Below are 21,372 nucleotides of genomic sequence, written 5' to 3'. Positions count from 1 at the left end.
ATACATTGACAGTATAATTAAACGTTTTTAATTAGCCAATTCGATATTAAATTAATAACGCAATTATTATAAGCACATATATATTGGTTCATATTTTGCAAATATATTTAAGCAATATAATAATATATTTTTTTACCAATATCACTATCACATATTTTTAATAGAGAAAGAGAACAACCTTTTGTATGTATTTTAAATGAAATCTTTGGAACGGAATCTTTTGAATAGAAGTTTTAAATAAAATTAAAAAATGTTATTCTTCTTGTAACATTGAATAAGTGCACATATATTTATAAATAATAAATTATAATATAAATAATTTATAATTTTTATTATTATAAATATAATAATAGAAATAATTTTTTTCGTATATTTATTTAAAAATTATTTGAGTGTCATTTTAAAAGTACATTTAGTTAAATTCTGCTCTTGATTGGGATTATATTTTTATAACAATAAAATATCTTTTATTAAACAATTTAACATTTTTAAAAGAATTTCCATCCTGACAATATAAAAGCATAAAATTTCCCGCACAAAGATTTCATCTCCCACTCGTACATGATTCTGTAGAGATTCTGCAAAGATTTTATGAAAAGTATTATCGATAGCGAAATCTTATAATTTAGCACATACAAAATTGTTCACTCTTGAGTCATGTTCACAGTTTCCTTCTCCTGCTAGAGATCTTTCCGCGCCTCTCCACACGTTTACCACTACTCTTCCTCGTGGATGGATTTACACCGGATTGTCAGGCGCTGACCGGTTTTAATCGTATACTAGTCGCGTCACGAACGCGTTACAGTCTGACTATCGTGAGCGTCAAAGGCTGAAAATCACATTAATTTATAAAGTTCTGTATAAGACTGAATAACAAATCCTGACAGCAGCAATTCATCAATCATGCGGCTCAAATTGGGTAAATAATATTCTTCTTCCTAAAATTTTTTAAATTTTAAAGATAACAAAATAACAAGATCGAAATATAAAATGATTACTAAAACCATATTTCTTAAGTATTTTAAATTTAATTAAACATCTCTATTATAATGTCATTGAAAAATATAAAGATCCAAGTATATCATGAAACGATTTTAGTTATTCAATGATTTTAATTAATTATTCAATCTGTGTCAAAAAAATTGAATTCTCTTGAATCTCCATAAAAATGTGGAAGTAAAGGACAGAGATAAACAATGGGATGCAATCGAAGATCAATGTTGAAGTCCTCGAGAAATGTTTTTTTTCTTATAAAAAGTTCAAGGTCCTGTTTATCAAATGAGGTTGCTGACCGCCAACAAAAATGCGGTTTCCTCGAGGTTTCCGTTCGGATTATATCTATGTGGTTATTATTATCGAATTGTACTATCCGGAAATGTTGTTACAACTATATATTGTGAATTATACAAAACACATATGAAACAGGAAATTTATTATATGAGATATATAGATAATTGTAGAAAACTCTTGGAAACAATATATTATTTTATTTACACATACATTTGAATTAAAAGATTATTAATGAAAAGAAATATTACATCACTGCATAATATTTTAAATAATTAAATAATTTAACAAAGAATTTGTTCATCTTTAAAACCAACATAAAACTTAATTATTTACTTCATATAAAATTTACCATTTACAAATTTATTTTTAATTATAAATTAATTATTAATAAATAAAAAAAATTTAATTACAGAATATCTACTGTGTCTCTCAATCATGGTAATTTTTATAAAAAAATGTATGTGCGTCGTGACACCAGATCTTGCACAGACAAACATTTCTTCAATTACTCCCCAAACTGAAGATGACGAAGATTTTGTACCCTATCATGGAGAACGCTTTTCTGCCTTTGATTGGATTTTGTTCAGGGTATTTAAATTTATATTGTCTTTTAGAAATAAATAGCGACAATTATCTAATTTCAATAGGATAAGAAATAAGACGAAAAAAACATGTAAAAGAAAAATCTTTTAACATTCTTTAGAATTCTTTCAGATAGTTTTTAAATTTTTATTTTGCTTGACTATAATATATATAAATATTATTGTTGACACTCTTGCCTTTAACATTTCTTTAGAATTTGGCCAAGGCGAATGCAGGAAATGTATTGTTGTCACCAATATCCATAAAGTTAGCATTAGTGCTTCTTTATGAAGGAGCTCAAGATCAAACTGCACGTGAACTTGCAGAAGTCATGCAGCTTCCGCTTAGTGTGCTGGCCACTCGAGAGAAGTTTAACAATATCTTAAAATCTCTGCAAGTAATTAATTTTTAAACATGTGAAAATATTTTCATATAATTTTTTTCGAAAGATTTTATGTATACATTATTAAACATATATTATATAAAATTACATATTATCTTTATTGACAGGCTCCGTCTCCTGCGTATGCTTTAAATATCGGATCGCGTATTTATATCGATAATAATGTGCTGACCAGACAACGCTACGCAGCGACAATAAAAACTTTTTACAATACCGATGTGATCAACGCCAATTTATCTGATACGCATACAATTGCGACTAAAGTTAATTCTTGGGTCAATAATATTACAAATGGACACATTGAAAAAATGATAGATGACGGTAGGTTTGCTTGAAGCTATTTTGATGATATATGAAACATGCTTGAAAGATACGTCTATTCATGTATACAATTTGAATTATTTGCAAAATAATGCAGTTGTAAAAAGCAAGGTACTTCGTTACATTAATTACTAACAATAAGATTTATACAGCTGTCTCTCTATATCTACATAATATTAATTTTATATTTCAGAGAAGGGTTTGGAGAATTCGGTGATGCTGATCGTGAATGGACTATTCTTCAAAGGTGCTTGGCGCCACAAGTACTTTGCGCCCGAGAACACTCGTGTTTCCAAATTTCACATCAACGCCAACGAGCACGTAAATGTATCATACATGCATTCCTTAGGTCGATTTTATTATGCCGAATCATCAAGACTCGATGCGAAGATTCTCCGAATTCCGTATGACGTATGTGACATTATATAATTTTTTTATGAATAGATAATCATGGAAATAACAAGGATTAAATTTTTCAGGGCTCCAAATTTGCCATGTATATTGTATTACCGCACACGTTGACCGGTGTGAATCATATTGTCAATCAGATTAATTCATTCATACTCGCGAGCGACATGTGGAACATGCAGGAATTGCCTCTCAACGTTTGGATTCCGAAATTCAAATTCGAATTCACAAGTCATTTGGAACATACTTTGCGCGAGGTAATTTATTCATGTGTTTCTATATAAAAAGAACATTATATATTACATTCAGTAAGTTGAAAAATGCAGCAAGAAATAGATTAACGATTTAATGACGATTTTTCTTTTGTATAAAATTTACTTTGCACAATCTTGAAAATATGTTTATCACTATGATATAGTCACGATGATTATATTTTGCATGCTTTTTTCTTTTCTGTAACAGCTTGGTATTCGCGATATTTTCGATGATACCGCCCTATTGACAGGCATAGCAAAAACAAAACGGGCTTCCAGACATTTACAGGTGTCTGATGTGATGCATAAAACTGGAATAGAAGTAAATGAAAACGGGACAATTGCTTACGCTGCAACAGGTATATATGTTTTATATATAATTTAAAAATTACATATGTATATATATAATTAACAACATTCATTTTATATAACAAATTTCATGGAGAAATACAAATTAAAGTAAGTAAAAGTAAATATATATGTCAGACGTGTATATAATATTTTCGTAATTTTTTAAGTAAATTTCACCAATTATATTATTAGAATTTATTTCATCTTTTATAAAATTAATTTAGATGTTAATGTTATTTATATATATACATCTCTAATATAATTAAATTTACAAAAGAAATAAAAAAATATACGTTTGCATTGTACTTATTTTATTTGAATATTTAAGTAATATTTTTTTCAACTCGGTGATTATTTATAATATATCGTAAGCAGAAAATATTATTAAAACATTGTATATTCTGCATTTATGAAATCTTTTTTTCTCACATGTCCTTTCTGTTACTCTTACACTTGTTTTCTTTAACAGAGGTACAGATTGGAAATAAGATAGAAGAGGGCACATTCCATGCTAATCATCCATTTGTATTTTACATCGAGGACGAAACCACCGCTACCATTCTTTACATAGGCATAGTGCAGAATCCTTTGAATGTATCTGGGACTACAGGGAAAACATCGCAAGAATTTCCGTCACGATTTAATCCGGATATAGCAACAGTAACTCCTAATCCCGGTAAATTATCATAAAGTTATCTAATCAGAGGTCTTTTATGATGGTGGTAATGGTTACAATGTAATAATGGTGCGGTTTTACTCTGGTGTAGGAATTTCTCTTTATCAAGTAGACTTTGATTAATCTTACAATTAGCTGCGTTGAATAAAATCAAAAAAGTTATAAATACTATTAATATTTATTTAAGTTTTCTCTTTATTAACAGTGGTTTGGTGTACAGGGTATTTAGCCTTAAATTATTCGTATTATTAAAAAAAAAAAGAGAAAAAGATAATATAGAAGATCAGTCCTTTTCTAAAAATCAAAGATCTTTTATCCAGAATGATACTATTTATCTAGAAGAATATTTTTATTTAATATAATATATTGTTTCTTTGTCTTTTCAAAAATAAAATTCGAAATTTGAAGTAATATTTGAAATAAAATACCCCTAAAAATACCCTGTATAAATAAAAAGGGTTTGTTTAGAAAAAGGAATTATTGGAAAAATAATTAACATACTATTAATATTGCATGTATTATTCTACATATTTGTATTTGTAGTATATAATTTGTAGTATGTATTTTGATAATTAAGGTATTAAGCATGGTTTGACAAGATCGATTTTCCGATTTGAATAAGTTCCATTTGTTTAAATTCGTTGAATATATAAACATTTTTATTCGATTCTTTGCAAATATAAAAAAAATATATTCTATATTTTTTTCTTAGAATATAATAAAACGGGATTTTTGGCCTTTAAATTAATTATAGCGTTATGAAATATTTTTGTAGAGATTGTATGCGTGTGTATGACTCACGTACTCTATATCGTATATCGTATATTATTATCGCGAATAAAATCTACTCTATTCCCAGTGTGTAATATTAAATTTTTGCATAAATTTCACGAATTAATTATTTATTTTAATTCTCGATGTGACTTTATCGAACGCCAATATATATACCAAAGATATATTTATACAAAGTTTGTTATGGATTTTATACAACAAACACCTAGGCATGCATCTTCGGAACACAAGAATCCGAGATCATTTAGATAAGTTTTTTTAAATATACATATATATAATTAATATATATATATGCTCGCAAATTTGTAGAAAATGTAGCTTCTTCATTTGTTTATGCCCTCTGTTAGTCAATAAAATATGTCACTTTCAACAGCAATTTTATGTACTATTTCAGGAATGTGTGTGTGTCAGTAAGCAAAATATTAAATTAAATTTTCTTAATCTAACAAATCCAAATTTAATCAACTAATTATTGTATTAAATTATTTATTCAAGAATTGATTGGTAACATGTTTTTTCTTGATGAGTTTTCTCTGTTACATTATATGTTAAGGTATAAATAACAAATTTGTATCATCATGCATGATTATATGGGTTATACGCTAATGTTACAATTATTGATGTCATTATCATAATCATATAGTCTATTGCTCCACATCTTTATCTTTATCGTCGACTATTATGATTCTGTGAATTGTTTGCTTTTGCTTTAACTGACATTTACATTTTTATCTTAATGTACATATAAATCTCGAAGTGTTATAAATAAGTGGGACATCCCCAGATGACGTTCCATAATGGACGGAAATTCCGAGATAAACCTTCATTTACAAATTTCTATGTTTAATAATTATGTCTCAATGCGCGAAGTTTTTTGTCGCAATTTTTTTTTTATATTATTGATGTTTTTATATAAAACAGTACGACATATTTTAATTACGCAATTCTTTAAGTATATCACGTTTCAAGATATGACAATCATAATATGGTAATAAATTTATAATTTTATTTTTTTAATTTGTCTAAAATGGCACATTTTTCCTTTGTTTAAAATGAAACATTCTATATTCCATTCAATTATAATTTTCTGATATTCAGTTCCCATTAATTTTTTTCTTTTAATATAGCTCCGCGTTTTTTTTTCTTAATGTCTTAAATCTCTCATCTGACCATAAGTTGCATCAGTGCCTAAATAAAGTTTTCGATCAAGAGAGACGGTATATTTTGTCTTCTTTTTTTCATCATTCTTCAAACATTATGATTACATCATCCTTGCCACACCATATGCAATTTTGTTCTCATATATACATATATAAACGACGACGACGTTGAAGCGTAATAGTATTTACATCATAGAGAGGAGGAGAGGTAATAAAACAGGATTCAGCGTTCGTAAAGTGGGGATGACTTCTAGCCGGAAGTTTAGCTATTACCCGCAGATACCCGTGTTTCCGTTATTCGTGGTTGTCCGTTCGTCGAGAGCTAATATGCGAAATACACAATATTCGCGTGCGTTCAGTTACGTCGAATTTCAAGTTGTAAAAATGTTACTGCCTCTGTGGATTCTTTGCTGTGTACAATTTATCGCAGGTATCATTCATAATAAATAATGTAAAACGTCTAAGAAATATCTCAACAATGTTTTTTAAAGGAGTTGTTAAAATTTAGAATGTCTTCAATGTCTCTTAGACTTTCCTTAAGATTTTGTATTATATTTGGATTTTTATCACATATTTATAATTGCATTAATCACCGAAAGATTTATCACATAAGTCTCATTGGAATTTTCAATCTTTGAATCTTGACGTAACTTTCTTTTCATTTACTTTACTTAGAATTATCATTTTTCCTATGTTTTATGTCTGACGATATTTCGTTCGCGAATAACGGAGAGAATAACAGATCGATACTCAACGTCACACGAGCCTTATCTTTTGCTTCATCATAAATCAAAATCGTTAACAATCATAGAATAGCGTTTTCTGCGATTACGTAATCGCACGATGAAACGACGCTCGTTAAAGTCACTTGGCGAACCTCACGATTAGTTCCCCATCGTTATCCTTCTTTAGTAACTCAGCTGTTATTTCATTAAAATTGAAGTTAAAATTAAAATTGAAATGTGTTATTTTACTCAATGATGATAGAAGATATGAATAGTATATGCATCTCATTTTTGTATTATATATACAAATTAAATTTATTAATTTAAAATGTTTTCTGTCCAATTGTTTCAGCTACAACTAGCACCGAAGACCGATACGCCTTTTTCAACATCGATCTCTTGCAAGTGAGAAACATTTTAGAAAAATTTAACTGATGAAAAATAATATAACATAATATTTCACATGAATTCTGAAAAAAAAAAATGAATTTATAAATATATAGAATAATGAATTTCTAATTTTAGAGATGTAAGAGGAACTGTTAACTTTTTATTTATTTTAAAAATTACGCGTTATGGAATAAAAAATAATTACTAATGAAAAAGAAAGTAAAAATATTTTATAATTTTATATGAAAAAGTATATCGTTTATGTTTATAAAAATTTCGTAGAGAATGAACGAGGACATCCAGGGAAATCTAATACTGTCTCCCTCCAGTGCAAAAATCGCTCTTACGAGTCTGGTGGAAGGCACAGGCGGTCAAACACGTCAAGAATTGCTTGCGGCTTTGAGATTACCATCGGACGAATATACTATCAGAAGAATAGCAGAACGCACTCTTAGGCCCTTAAAAGTATACAAAAGATTATTGATTTAAACTCATTTTGAGAAATCGGTACGACGCTGTAGATATATCAAAGTAATTTTTATTCGCGACAACAGAATAAAAGTGACATAGGATAGATATTTCGCCGTGTCTATAGCATTAGAAAATTAATTTTTTTATTTGATATTTATTTGAAATTATATCGACTTCGATCTCTGATCTCTTTCCTTTCTGTCGAAAATTCGTCTCACTTTTCTCTTCAGGCATTTCAAATTTATTTCAGAGTCACCAAAACGGAACGGAAATCGACGTAGCGACTCGATTATGGATCAATCCAGCTCTTACAATATCTCCTAATTATATGAATGCCTTGCGTAATTATTATGGAACCGATATTCAGCAGCTAAATTTCGGAAATGCAAATGTTGCAGCGAGCACGATCAATGGTTGGGTTCGTGAACATACACGAAATAACATCAAGTCGATCATTCAACCTGGTATTTATTAAATCCTATTGAAAATAGCAAATGAAACCAAAACAAAGAATTTCAAATTTTCCATCTCAACTCTCTCTCTCTCTCTCTCTCTCTCTCTCTCTCTCTCTCTCTCTCTCTCTCTCTCTCTCTCTCCCTCTCTCTCCTGACTAAAAGTACTTTATTGAAATTTTATATTGTTCTAGGTACTCTTGCCGCCGACACCCAGATACTTTTAACTTCGGCCTTATACTTTAAAGGACAATGGTTGAAATCCTTCGATAAGTATGCTACACGCGCACGGTGTTTCCGTGTTCCTCAACACGGTTGCAAAGACGTTCCTATGATGGAGAACACTTCCCGATATCGATACGCTTATATAGCTCCCCTTGATGCTGATGTCGTGGAAATTCCGTACTCGGTAAGATATGATCCTTATATCATCGATAAACTAATAAAAAAATCCTAGCGTTTTTACGTGAAAGAAAACTCGCATAAGATAATTATCCAATGTATACTTATAGATTCAAAATGCTTCGGATTTCTGAAAGTGCATCTTACATTTTATAAAAAATTATTATTAAATATAATTAAATAACGAAAATGAATTCATTTGAATAAGCCGATACTTTTTCACACAAACATATTCTATATGAAAGTTATTATAAATAAATCGTACATCATCAGAGAAACGTAATTACTTTTGTCTAAAGAAGAGAGAGATAAGATTTAATTAAATTAAAAAAAGAAAACAAGTTCTACGTATAATATTATATAGAATATAGTGCATAAAGTGTATTATATATTTTTTTATCTTTTTTGAGACGTCCCTCTTTGAAAGACATTAACAAAAATATAAAAATTTAGATGAGATACGTTTTTAAGAATATCTATTCAGCGACAATTGACTGATATAAAATTGATATTTAAGAATGGCAGAACATCTATGCTGATATTCCTTCCATCTCACGAGGAGAGTGATCCGTACCTCCAAATCTTGTCTAAAGATCTCTCATATGTGCTAATGAGAACTTTGCTGACTAGTCTCAACGAAACTGAATTAGTGCTTTCTATTCCGCGATTCAGCATTGAGAGCAAATTGGATTTACGCTCATCCTTGATGCGCGTAAGTGTAAAAACATTAATTAAATTTTAAATATACTTAATTATTATTGTTATTGCTACATTATTAATTTCAATTATCAATAGTTTTTAAAAAAAATTGAGAATATATAAACATATTTTTTGATTTAGATGGGTATACTGGACGTTTTCGGTATGGCAGCGAATTTTACAGGAATCAAATATAATGATCATTTGCGAATAGGAAATATAATTCAAAATGCTAAGATAGAAGTGGACGAAGAAGGAACTATCGCTGCTGCTGTAACAGGTATCAGCATAATTTGTAAGATTTCTTTGAATTTATTGGAGCTAGAGAGATCATCATATTAAAATTTATTTAATTACAGAATTCATGATTGTACCGCTCATGGCTAACATGGCACCAGCTTTCATAGCAAATAGACCATTTATCTTTGCCATTGTTGATCTGATAACAAGTGAGACTCTTTTCGCTGGTCGTGTTATAGATCCTTCTACGAGCAATTACAAAAGTATTTAAAAGTAAGCCCAATATTCAGCCTATTTTTATATTAAAAATGCTTTAGAAGTATAAAGAAGTATCATTTATGTATATAATATTACTTTTTATAACGTATCTATGTTTTTAGTTACACAATGATTGTTCATTCTTTTATACTCAAATAAACGACAAAATAAAATTAACAGAAATCTATTTTACGCTTCTGTCTTGCGAAATACATCGTAAACGCAAAATAACAACATATATTGTGGAGACTGATAAAGAACTCGTCAATATCATATATCTATAAATCCAAATTGTTATTTATTTATACATATTTGGAGATAGAGCATTTTTGTTACATATAAAGCTAACACACATTGTCTCTAAAATATCTCATTTACTGCTCATATTTGTCCTTTATGTCTTTCCATAGTTTCTAAAAAGAGACAATATCTGTTATGCAATCATTGTCCTATTTCGTATATGTATCAGAACGTGAAATAGATTTTATTTCTACATAGTATGTCAATTAATGTTAAAAATATGCAATATAAATTCTTCATGCGCGCACGCATTATTCAATTATTATCTACGATAATTGGCATGAAATATTATTATAATTGTTATATATCAAATATTTCGAGGTCACATTTAACCTCACTTCAATTCGTTGATCTCAAAATTCAGAATACGACACTCAAGAGTGTCAAACGTAATTTCAAATAAAACATAAAATAGATATAAGATTTAGAGAAAAATATGTATTTACCCCTTTGTTGATAGAATCGAAAATCTTGTCGGCTGCCAAATCGAATGACCTTTCGAAAGCGAAGGCGGAAGCTAAAACGACGAGCGTAAATGTAGATGTGCGTCTGAGAACGAGATTGTACAACGTGCCACCGATGCCCATTTCTGATTTTATTTCGTTTTTACAACGTCTTCGCTCGAGAGGCAACCACAAGAAACTTGAAGCAGAGGTTATGTCAAAGATCGACAGACGTGACGGATTTCCGATTAAAGACTATACTGGCGACCCCGTGCGGTGACAATGCGAAATTCCGCTTTCAGGGTTACCAACGTTGAGAAATTAAATAATCTCTGCTGTTGGCGCGCATGCGAAGTTAGTATCTGGAAAAATCGCAAGAGACCGCGAGTATTAAGTTTCGCGCGCTTTTTCCGCGTTATTTTCCCATAATGAAGTGCGCATCGCCAGCCATAAAGTCGGAAAAGTGTCGCGCATTTATATATGTTAATTGTATTTGAGTTTGATTAGTGCGGGTGTGCGTAGTTGTACTTAATTGTTTTTGCGAGTGCGCGTTTAATTATAATATGAGTTGTTTTCGCTAGTGAGTGCCAGAAGAAACAGCAAGTGAAATAAGAGAGGAGAGGAGGAGCGATCCAGGACTGCGCCAAGTAACAGCCAAGTTGTAACATATATGATGAGGTAAATATAATTATTACTTATTTATTATTATTTATATATACAATTCAATAAAGAGCAATTTTAATACGCACAATATAATTTATTGTTTTATTTAAATATGATTTAATACTTGTTTGAAAAATTAATTATATTTGGACGCTACTACAATTTTCATTATATTTTATAGGTTACAGATGCAGCTTTTGCAGTCAACTCCGCAGTCAACTCTGTTGCACATCGATTGGTGAGTAATAAATAATTATTATTTTATTATTAGGAGATAAGTTTTTGAAGAGATATTAGAGTGTGAAAGTGAAAAAGACATCGTACAGATATAATATTCATATACTTTTATGTAATATATACAACAATATTTATATTACAAAATCTTATAAACAAAATGTAAAAGATAAAATATATTTGTAACAATAACGGTTACATATTATGTATTATACATATACTTTCGACGTTCATGTTCAGATTTTGTGTCATATACATTACTATATATATTATTTAAAAGAGTTGGACAAAAGTACGAAGAATAATTATTCTATTCATTTTGTAACTTCTTTTAGATTATTTGTTGAACATAAATAGAGAGGAATGATAATATGAATATAACTCGCAATATTTATATTATATCGTTATTCTTACATTTATATATTTTAATTAAAGAATCGATGAAAAGAAATTGTTGTGGGCAAGTAAATGTGAGGCCCATTAGCTCAGTTGGTTAGAGCGTCGTGCTAATAACGCGAAGGTCGCGGGTTCGATCCCCCCATGGGCCAAATTTTTTTATTCTGATTTTTTGCGAGTGATTATAATATAATTTTGCTTTGAATTTAGTGTTTAAAATAAAAATAAAGAAATAGAATTGTTAATGTACAGAATATATTTTTTAAATATTTTTTTTTTTATTTTCATAATGTAGAAGACGATAGGAATGTTATAAATATCTATCATATTCTGTGACTTTTCAATATCATTTAATTATATATATTTTGAATTGATCGCTATAATCATTGTTCTATCGATAAAATTTGGTCAAATATAATACAAGTAGAAGAATCAATGGTCACGCCGGTCTTTAAAGTTTAAGTCTCCCTGGTATATTTGCGACGAACGTATGTTACTTAAACAACTATTTCGATATATTCATTATGCATTGCCATATACCCGTACATTGTCAAATGAACGACTACGCTACATGGTACACGTTATCGTACATGTCTATGTAATATACGTCATATCTATATATGTCGTACAATTACATCAACAAAATACGCTTTCTCTTAATGTGTGAGAGAGCCCTTTGGTTCGCTCATATATTTTGTATACTTAATATCCAACTCAGTAAAAACGAATGATCATATTAAATATAAATTATAAGTACGTTTTTTCGCGGGACATTACTTCGTATTCGTTGAATATTTCTTTCTTCATCGAAATATTGCGCACTTATTAAATGCTGATTCATAAAATAAGCATAAACAATATGACAGGTGGCCTGATTGTGGGTTTAATCAGATTGCGCAAATTGAAAATTCTCTGATTGATTTAGTTTTTCCTTTGATTTAAATTATTTTAATAATTTTCTTTTGTCAAAAGCAATTATTTTTTATTCTTAATTATTATGTGATTAAGATCAAGATTAATTCAATTTTAATAGAGATAGAAATTAGAAATATAAAATATTTTGTATGACAAGCTTAAACTAATTTCAAAACGCTAAAATGAAATTTAGATTAAATAATCAGAAGAACAATTTATATTATCTATTTTTATTCTCGATTGTTAGATGCTTTCAATAAATCATTTTTATTAATATATATAAATATATATACATATATATATATATATATATATATATATATATATATTAATATAAAAGTGTTTTTTTTTTTATTAGAATTATTTTAAAACCACAATCATTCACGATATATATCATAACGAATACTCTGTCGATCCCATAATAAATTTGCTTATAATATAGCACAATAGCACATGTTTTACGCTAAGGCACAGAGTTGTGTTAAACTCTTCTCTTTAATATAACATCTACAAATCTACTTTGGAAAAATAGAATAATATATAATTCTATACTTACAATTTATTTGTGGAGATCGCCGAAGCCAGAATAATACAATCATTGTTGCCATTCAAATTTTTTTTGCCTCTATCACGTGTACATCTGCAATAATCTGCATATATACATTACATTCGTATTACGTAATATTATGTTCTATACATAGAATTATATATACGATGCGATAATCCTTCGTTAAGGCCATTGCACGTAAACAAATTTTAGTCATAATCGTAAGGCCGTAAGTAAATCGTTCAATTATAGTTAAGCATTCTTACTACGTTATGATAATTTTTCTCTATGATTGGACGATTTGCTTACGACCTTACGATCACGACTAAATTTTTTTTACGTGCAATGGCCTTTCTTTCCGAGTTTTTTTGAAATTGCACGCTTCTTTGTGATGCTTCTATTTTAAAAACAAGACGCTACTTTTCACTATTTATTTTCGCAGGACGTATATCCTAAATTTCGGGATTCTCCTCTTATTTACTTTTGTTTCTCTGTCACACTTTCAAAAAGTTGAAGAGAGTAGATATGGCCATCCACGAAAACCTCATAACAGCATAAGCCAGTATAAGTTTTAATACTTGATGGCACCAGTATAATCTGCAACATGAGTTATTTGATCAGTTAAATGATCAGTTAAATAATCAGTTAAATGATAAATAATGTAAAATATTTTTTAGATACAATATTTTTTATTTTAAATATAATCCACAGAAGGGCGCGAAAAAAAAATAAATTTTAAGAATATATTGAAATAAACTTTTACTAATACAAAAATTTTAGATAGGAAATGAATTAATAAAAGTTAAACATAAAAAATAGGCGCAACAAACTTGTTATTAAATTCTTTTTTATTTAATTTAAAGTTTCGGTCCTTCTTTTGAGATTATCTTCAGGAGATTGATTAACAAAAAATCCATATCCTCGTTTTACATTTCTAATAAATCAAAGCGATCGAAGATAAGATGAAGAAAAAAAGAATAAAAAACGCATGTCATGACCTCAGCGACATACATATACATATAAAGCAGTACTTAACATCAATATTATCTGTTATATTGTTGTGATTATAACCTATGCGTTTTTCGCTCTTTATTCTTCATCTCGTCTTCGATAACTTTGAGAAATTACCAGAGACGTAAGAGGATGTAGATTAAAACACATGGACAAGACATATGAATATTTTTACTAATCGATCTGCTAAAGATGATGAAAAGGAAGGATTGAAACATTTAAATTATCTCTCTCTCCCTCTCTCTTATTAACTTTTTTTCTATCTAAACTTACATCTTTCAGTTCTTTATCATATGCAAAGTGACATTAAAGAGTCATCGAATCTATATTATATATGAAAATTCTACAGAATATATTTTTTAAATTGTATTCAGAGATAAACACTATATACAGTTAGATATTATATAATTTCCAAACTATTAAAGCAGACAAAAAACTAATCAAACTTTTTAAATTATTTTTGGAATATCGGAATACAATGCTAAGTATAAAGTTTCGTACCTTTGCCATTTGACGCGTGCCTGCGGCAGAGTTTCCAAGGGATCCTTAATGAGATAAATCCTTATTCCGCTAATATATGTTTCGAAGAAAACATCCCAATCAATATCCCGTATATCGCAGAAGAAATTTTCGCGATCTTTGGACGTGAGCTTTGCTATTAGCGCGTGGAGTTGATCATTAGTAAACTTCCACTCTTTCGTAGAGAAGTATTTCAAGACGTTCGTAAATTTGTGTACCTTTTTATAAACCTTGAGTAACCTTCAACATGCATACACATTTTTATTAAGCAATGAGTCATGCATAATTGCATAAAATCATTAATATAAAAGTAGCAAGATGAAAAACAATTTGTTTTTCTATATAATCATTCTACGTTGCCCTAAATTATTTTAAATTGTGTCTCTGTGTTATATATATATACATATATATATATTTAATTCTATTATTAATTAAAGTCTCCAATTATATTACCTCGGCTGTCTTCCCATGCAGACAGTCGCAGTGTCGATCAACAAAGCTGGGAACAAGTGCCAAAAGTACACAAAGAATAGATGGACTATCTTATGTTTGTTGTTTCTGAAGCTGTAATACCAGATCGCTCTGGTCGAGGGAATATCGAGACCATACTTTGCTGACATTTCCTTCAGTTGATCATAAGTTATCGGGTTGTCGCTGGACACATAATTATAAATCGGAATGTCGGAATGCGATTTGTTGTTCGATCTGAAACGATGATGCAATATTATTATGACATTTTCATGATTACAAATACCTTGTGAAATTTAAAAAATTTTAATGACTACCTCTGCATACATACATACATATACATACATATTGGAATTCATATCATATTAAACAATTACTCACACACGAAAAAAAACTAAAGCGTCAACAACAACTAAAATCGATTAATGAGAAATCAATTAATTTGAATAATTAAATACGTCTCGAACTAAAATGTCTCGCATACTAATAATATAAAAAAGATTGCACATTATATTTTTAAGCGTATATTTTTGTGTTTAATTCATGATTAATATCAAGAGACACGGTAGTGTCTCGCGTCAAGTTCGCAGCAATAGCGACCGCGAGGTACTCCGTGTATCTATACGCGAGTCGGACTTTTGAGAGTATCTCATATTATCAGTATCTGATACACGTCATACGTGATGTTATATTCATCGATAAAAGATAAAAAGAGATAAAAGAGATAAGAAAGCGAAAAGGACAAAAGGGACAAAAGAAGGGAAAAACCACAGAGAAAAGATGAGAGATGATAGTACCTTCGTATGTTCGCTATATCCCACGCAGACGCGATTAGAGCGTTAACAGTTAAATCGGCAGGTACCACATTTGCATGAACCGAGCCGTCACAATGGATTGTTCGCAGCAATCCAGTTCCAGCACCAGCAGCAACTCCCGTTGGACCATACAAATTGTCGACCCAACCCCGCACCGGTTCCATATATGTTGAGATTACTAGAAATAAGATCTCGAATATTACATATTTATGAATTTAGTTATAGTTAATAATATCTCGCAATTAATTATTTTTATTATTTAATAATTAAATTTGTATTTTTTTATATAGAAAGATCTCGAGATTCTTCTTAAAAATTTTTGTCAAATTTTAATTTGACGTAGTGCTTAATATACTCTGATAGTTCCGAATATTATTATGAATAAATGATAATTTATGCTAACCAATGGCAGGACGAAAAATACCAATCGGCAAGTCGCCAGCCTGTTTTTTAATTACATTCTCAGCAACTGCCTTCGTATAAGTATAGGTGTTTGGCCATTTTCCTAATAATCTGTAAATAGTGAGACATAAGTTTTTCTTTTCGCACGTTCTTTCTTTATAAGTGCTAAGAATTCAAATAGAGAAGAGTCCACGTACTTCGGAGTGATGTCTTCAGCCAATTTGTCTTCCACACATTCCATAAGCGCAATTAGTTTGTCAGAGTCTATTGGCGGGTCATAAAACTTCTCCTCGATCGCGCTTTGCGGACAGTTTGCGTACGCAGTTGACACGTGCACAAAAGACTGAGGAAATTGCATAAAATGATAATGGCGCCGCATAAGTTAAATACACGAACGCTTACATGAGCAATCGTACATTTAATATGTCGAGAAACCTAGCTAATAATAATTTCTGACTTTGTTATTTAAATTCATGTGAGTCAAGCGTGTGGACATTGTAATTTTTCAGAAAAAACTTATTCAAGTTTGGACAAGTAATAAAAATGAGTCAGATGTTTCATGCATAGAAAAAATTGTCGCTTGATTTTATCGTTTTATTTGTTTTTGTACATTTTAATACCTTAAGATTCGAGATCTCCTTGCAAAGATTCAAAACGTCTCTCGTGCTTCTAACATTAATGGGTACCGCTAGTTTCAACTTGTCATCGAATCTAACCGTAGCCGCGACGTGAAAAACGATTGAAACTTCCCGAATGATAGTGGCCCGATCTTGCGAAGATATTCCAAGATTCGGTTGACTGCAGTCTCCCGCTATAGCGACGATTTGATGCCGAAACTTTGGCTGCTCGTCCCTAAGTTTTTTAAATAGCTAAGCAAATTGGAATAATAATTAATCAATGATTTGTTAAATTAAAAACGATGATTTATTGTCATGTTGTGTATTAACGTTCTCAGTATATGATACTAAATCTATGTATTTTTAATTTTAAAAATGGATTAAATTTTTAAAAATAAAAATACCAAAATTCTACAAAAAGCAAAATATAATTAGATAAGTATAATTAATATAAAAGAATTGTAATTATATTTAAAAAATCGTAGAAAGAAACTAAATGCACCATTGACGTCAATGTTGAGTGTTTATTGCTGACGTGCGATGCGCACATATTATTTCGTCAAATATATATATATATATATATATATATATATATATATATATATATATATATATAACATGTGTATATGTCATGCATAAATAGATATAAAGATACTAAATTGTGTGTGTGCAATTTGTTGCATCTAATTATTATTTATTTCAATATTACGGATCGAAACTTTATTAATCTTTTTATACTATAAAAGATCTAGAAGATCATATATAGAAAACTAAGCTCAAAGATTAAATAAGGTTCAAGTTAGAATCTGTCTGCAATTTCTAAGACTTACCGCTTCATCAAAGATCTCTTCAGTGCGTTGATGCACATCTTTACCCTTCTTCGGACGCACCAATAGATAGATCGAGGCCACTCCAGAACACGTCCTGAGAAGCTTCTCAATCAGCAGCTTGCCCATGAAGCCGGTACCGCCGGTGATAAAGATACTCTGACCGTAGTAGAATTCCTGAATCGGTGACAGCTTTTCGTTGATCGAATTCTCTGTCAGCGAACATTTCGTCGGTGATTCTGATATGCAATTCGAGTCAACGACGGCCAACTCCTGGCCATCGATACGATCCAAAAGCACCTCCACCATCGCTTCTCCGGGCTTGCACCTGCAACGACGAGAACCGTGTGTCTCTTCACCGGACCGATTGTATCTAATTCGTATTCGCAGCCCAATGCGTTACGAGCCGCGTTGTGTCGAATTTAAAAGATGACTCTGCCTTTTTTGCGAACCTTTCGCCGTCTATCCGATCGATTAGTCGATTGGTGTTGCGTCGCGTCGCGTTTCGCCTCGCTTATTATCACCTGTACGTGGACGAGAGGAGATTCGCGAAGCCCAATATCATTTATGTGACGTTTATGAGATAGATACGTGATGAACGAAGATCAGTATTGCGACCTTGTCGCTACGCGGAATCACGTTTTCTCGTGTATGTTCAAAGATTTTTTTTATCTGATTAATCTTCTCTCGGAAGATGAGATATTTGTCGATTGTTACATTACTTATGCAAAAAGTTGATATCGTGATTTATTCATTACGTAAGATTGCATGTTCCATGAATATATTTAAAGGATGTTAATTAATTAATTTTTTTAATTTATTGTAGCTTTTTTTGAAGGTAAACATATGTATATTTATTTTTTATTTTTATTTTCATTTCTTTTATATTTTTGAAACAAATCTTTTAATAGATAAAAGAAAAAATAAAATAAGAGATAAAAATATTCTTTGAGCATTTTCACAGATATATATATATATATATATATATATATATATATATATACATATGTGATCTGTTTTGTATATTATTTTAATTTATGATACCCTTACAGAAATTTCGACATCACAGATATTCAGCTATATATCACAAAAAATTTGCGATACACATGTTTTGCGAAGTATCTTAATTTATTACAATTATATCCACATCCTATTTTTGAAACAAATATGTCTATCTTTTTATTTTACTTTGCCATGTCCACGTAAAAATATTATCTTGTTTTAAAAATTGATGTTATCTCTGTGAAATATTATTACACATAAAAATATACGCATTCTTTTCTTTTCTTATTTATTGAAACATTTTTAGCAATGTTCAGATATCTATTTATTATCCGCGAAAAGTGAACACTTTCGAGAGAATTTCTTATTTGAGTAAAAAAATATATATCTTGGAATACACACTCAAATTTCTTTCTTTTACTTGGTGAATTGTTTCGAAATTAATATATATCTTTGGGAATCTTCTGATAATATCGCCATGCAGAATAACGGAAATATTGATTTATCACAAAGGCAGTCTTTTAGTGCTTTAAAAATTTTTGGTTAATATGTTTTAGAATACAAATTGAATTTCTTGAAAGGCCTTAATGACTGGAAATCTTATTGTTTCGCTGTATAACTTATGCAAGCCATCGATATTTCATTCTTCGAATGCACACTTCGTTGGTTAAAGAAAAACAAATATTGCATAGGTGTCTACACCACAAAGAAATAACGATACCAACATACTTATTTGTGCGGAGAACGTCCCGTTAAGATATACGTCATTTTTTAAATATATCGTGCCGGATGAAAAAAAAGCAAATATATCCTCTTCGCTATGAAGGACATCGTTCTTCAAAGCGAATCCTACCAACATACGTTACGTAGGACGTAACGTTTAAACAAGATTCATACCTCATGCTCTCGTCAAGCGACAATACATTTACGCCGTATGTACATTTTCTGTCTTCTCGTCGGAGTGATATTTGCCGAGACATTTTTTTAAAGAGCTCTTTCCAATACGTACGCAAGCACGCAGAAAGTCGGTTAAGTTGTCAAGTCGTTACCAGTAATGCAGCTACCATGTTATTCGTGATCAGTGTTCGGTAAACGAGGGTGGATGTTTGTTACGCGTGAAAAATTAACGCACGATGCGTGCGTGAAACGCAAAAGAACGTCGTCCTTTGTTTAAAGAAGAAGTTTCGCGCACTCATTCCTCGCATGAAGATAGCTTTTGCTTTCAGATAGGGATAGAAAAATCACTGTGCTTGTACTATTAATCTCTTATTCAGTCAGTTTTCTTTCTCTCTCTTGCTTTTTCTTCAATAGCTTTCAGTTTCTTGTTTTCATGATACTGTCCACATTCATTCCTCGCGTGAATAATGCATAACCGAAGCGGGACGTTCTCTGCGGCGATCACTAGAATATCTTTCACGTTAAAAAAATTTCATTAGAATAAAAAAGATTTGAGTCACGAAAGAGAGAAAAATAGAAAAGAATAACATAGTATTTCTTTTATCTTTCAAATGTTAATATCTTGTGTCTACGTCAAAAGAAATAAAAGTCTTTCTATAGATCGCTATTCAAATGCCATTATTTTTTCCGGATTTTTCAGATTTTTTTTTCACGAAAAAGCAATTGAAATTTTTTCCTGTACGTTTGGAATAAAATTTAGTATCATATAAACATTGATAAATATGAACAGAGAAAATACACCTCGTCACACAAAATATGAATAAATGAAATATATATGAAATAATGAATGAATGATAAGCTAATGAATCAAGTGCGAGAAATCATGCCATATATCACTGTTTAAAAGCGAGAAAAATCACAGAATAACTATGCTCAGCTTCAGAATAACAGTGCAAATTTACACAAGTTGAAAAGAGAAAGGTAATTTGGCAAACCTTTCATACTCGTTCTACGTTACAAACCATTTCACTTTATAAGAGAATCGTAATCGTGACATAACAGTTACGGATTGTGCAATGTTTGGAATGAATTGAATATTTCATATCAGCACATTAAACTTTTTATGCGACGGTTGTACTCGCTGCACATTAAATTTATTATACATAATTTGTTCAAAGATTTTAATAGTTTTGGAGATTTTAATTTTTAAAAATTTTATGAGTATATAACGTGAAAAATTAGAGAAAGTATCACGAAAAAAACATAAAAAATAAAATACATGAATTATATTATGAATAGATATCTAATGCGCTAAATGTGTGCTAATTAATTAATGATAATTAACTTGAAAGCAATGACGTTGGCAAACAAATACTTCATAGTAAAAGTAGAAAACTATTTAAATATCGTTGCTTCAGTACTCTGCGTTGATACCACTGCTT

The 21,372-nt window shown here is 30.1% G+C and overlaps 3 protein-coding genes, 1 long non-coding RNA gene and 1 other non-coding gene across 8 annotated transcripts in view; 3 read left to right on the top strand and 2 right to left on the bottom strand.

The window, feature by feature from the left end:
• The first annotated feature begins 778 nt into the window (after nucleotides 1-778).
• On the top strand, nucleotides 779-10,035 carry LOC145942508 (uncharacterized). Its single transcript, XM_083049310.1, has 15 exons — nucleotides 779-919; nucleotides 1,703-1,878; nucleotides 2,087-2,269; nucleotides 2,383-2,596; nucleotides 2,790-3,007; nucleotides 3,076-3,261; nucleotides 3,467-3,617; nucleotides 4,079-4,285; nucleotides 7,315-7,367; nucleotides 7,635-7,817; nucleotides 8,074-8,287; nucleotides 8,470-8,684; nucleotides 9,195-9,389; nucleotides 9,518-9,656; nucleotides 9,736-10,035. Exons 1-15 carry the CDS (start codon nucleotides 904-906, stop codon nucleotides 9,885-9,887), a joined length of 2,502 nt encoding a protein of 833 aa, XP_082905436.1. The 5' UTR covers nucleotides 779-903; the 3' UTR covers nucleotides 9,888-10,035.
• Nucleotides 10,036-10,149: 114 nt separating this feature from the next.
• Nucleotides 10,150-10,761, bottom strand: Ox (ubiquinol-cytochrome C reductase complex subunit oxen). Its single transcript, XM_083049331.1, has 2 exons — nucleotides 10,621-10,761; nucleotides 10,150-10,287 (listed from the first exon to the last, which is right to left on the bottom strand). Exons 1-2 carry the CDS (start codon nucleotides 10,759-10,761, stop codon nucleotides 10,249-10,251), a joined length of 180 nt encoding a protein of 59 aa, XP_082905457.1. The 3' UTR covers nucleotides 10,150-10,248.
• Nucleotides 10,762-10,886: 125 nt separating this feature from the next.
• The window catches only part of LOC145942517 (uncharacterized), a 21,293-nt gene continuing 10,807 nt past the window's right edge, over nucleotides 10,887-21,372 (top strand). The window contains exons 1-2 of the long non-coding RNA XR_014426369.1: nucleotides 10,887-11,295; nucleotides 11,462-11,518. This is a non-coding gene — a long non-coding RNA (uncharacterized LOC145942517). The remainder of the gene's footprint in view (nucleotides 11,296-11,461; nucleotides 11,519-21,372) is intronic.
• The window catches only part of LOC145942512 (fatty acyl-CoA reductase wat), a 19,994-nt gene continuing 10,263 nt past the window's right edge, over nucleotides 11,642-21,372 (bottom strand). For 2 of the 4 annotated variants that reach the window (XM_083049327.1, XM_083049326.1), the window contains exons 2-9: nucleotides 18,035-18,359; nucleotides 17,208-17,456; nucleotides 16,785-16,930; nucleotides 16,589-16,698; nucleotides 16,168-16,363; nucleotides 15,356-15,607; nucleotides 14,885-15,142; nucleotides 11,642-13,969 (exon numbers count right to left, since the gene is read on the bottom strand). In XM_083049327.1, coding sequence (XP_082905453.1) covers nucleotides 13,867-13,969; nucleotides 14,885-15,142; nucleotides 15,356-15,607; nucleotides 16,168-16,363; nucleotides 16,589-16,698; nucleotides 16,785-16,930; nucleotides 17,208-17,456; nucleotides 18,035-18,340 — 1,620 coding nt within the window. In that variant the 5' untranslated portion in view covers nucleotides 18,341-18,359 and the 3' untranslated portion in view covers nucleotides 11,642-13,866. The remainder of the gene's footprint in view (nucleotides 13,970-14,884; nucleotides 15,143-15,355; nucleotides 15,608-16,167; nucleotides 16,364-16,588; nucleotides 16,699-16,784; nucleotides 16,931-17,207; nucleotides 17,457-18,034; nucleotides 18,360-21,372) is intronic. The other 2 variants (XM_083049328.1, XM_083049325.1) reach the window with 2 other exon arrangements.
• Nucleotides 11,989-12,062, top strand: Trnai-aau (transfer RNA isoleucine (anticodon AAU)). Its single transcript has one exon. It is a non-coding gene; the product is annotated as a tRNA-Ile (tRNA).

This window comes from Prenolepis imparis, unplaced genomic scaffold (assembly GCF_030444845.1).
Source record: "Prenolepis imparis isolate NDT839.2.m4 unplaced genomic scaffold, iyPreImpa1.0 SCAF_11, whole genome shotgun sequence".
Lineage (NCBI taxonomy): Eukaryota > Metazoa > Arthropoda > Insecta > Hymenoptera > Formicidae > Prenolepis > Prenolepis imparis.
The sequence above is the reverse complement of the archived record's forward strand: the minus strand, read 5'-3'. Positions and strand labels throughout refer to the sequence as shown.

Bases quoted from the DNA above. Each gene is read 5' to 3' on its own strand.
- LOC145942508 (XM_083049310.1), top strand. The intron at 3,618-4,078 runs GTATATATGTTT...TTTCTTTAACAG, and splicing joins AATTGCTTACGCTGCAACAG to AGGTACAGATTGGAAATAAG. The intron at 9,657-9,735 runs GTATCAGCATAA...ATTTAATTACAG, and splicing joins TATCGCTGCTGCTGTAACAG to AATTCATGATTGTACCGCTC.
- Ox (XM_083049331.1), bottom strand. From the start codon at position 10,761: ATGGGCATCGGTGGCACGTTGTACAATCTCGTTCTCAGACGCACATCT. The intron at 10,288-10,620 runs GTAAATACATAT...GTCTCTTTTTAG, and splicing joins TCGATTCTATCAACAAAGGG to AAACTATGGAAAGACATAAA.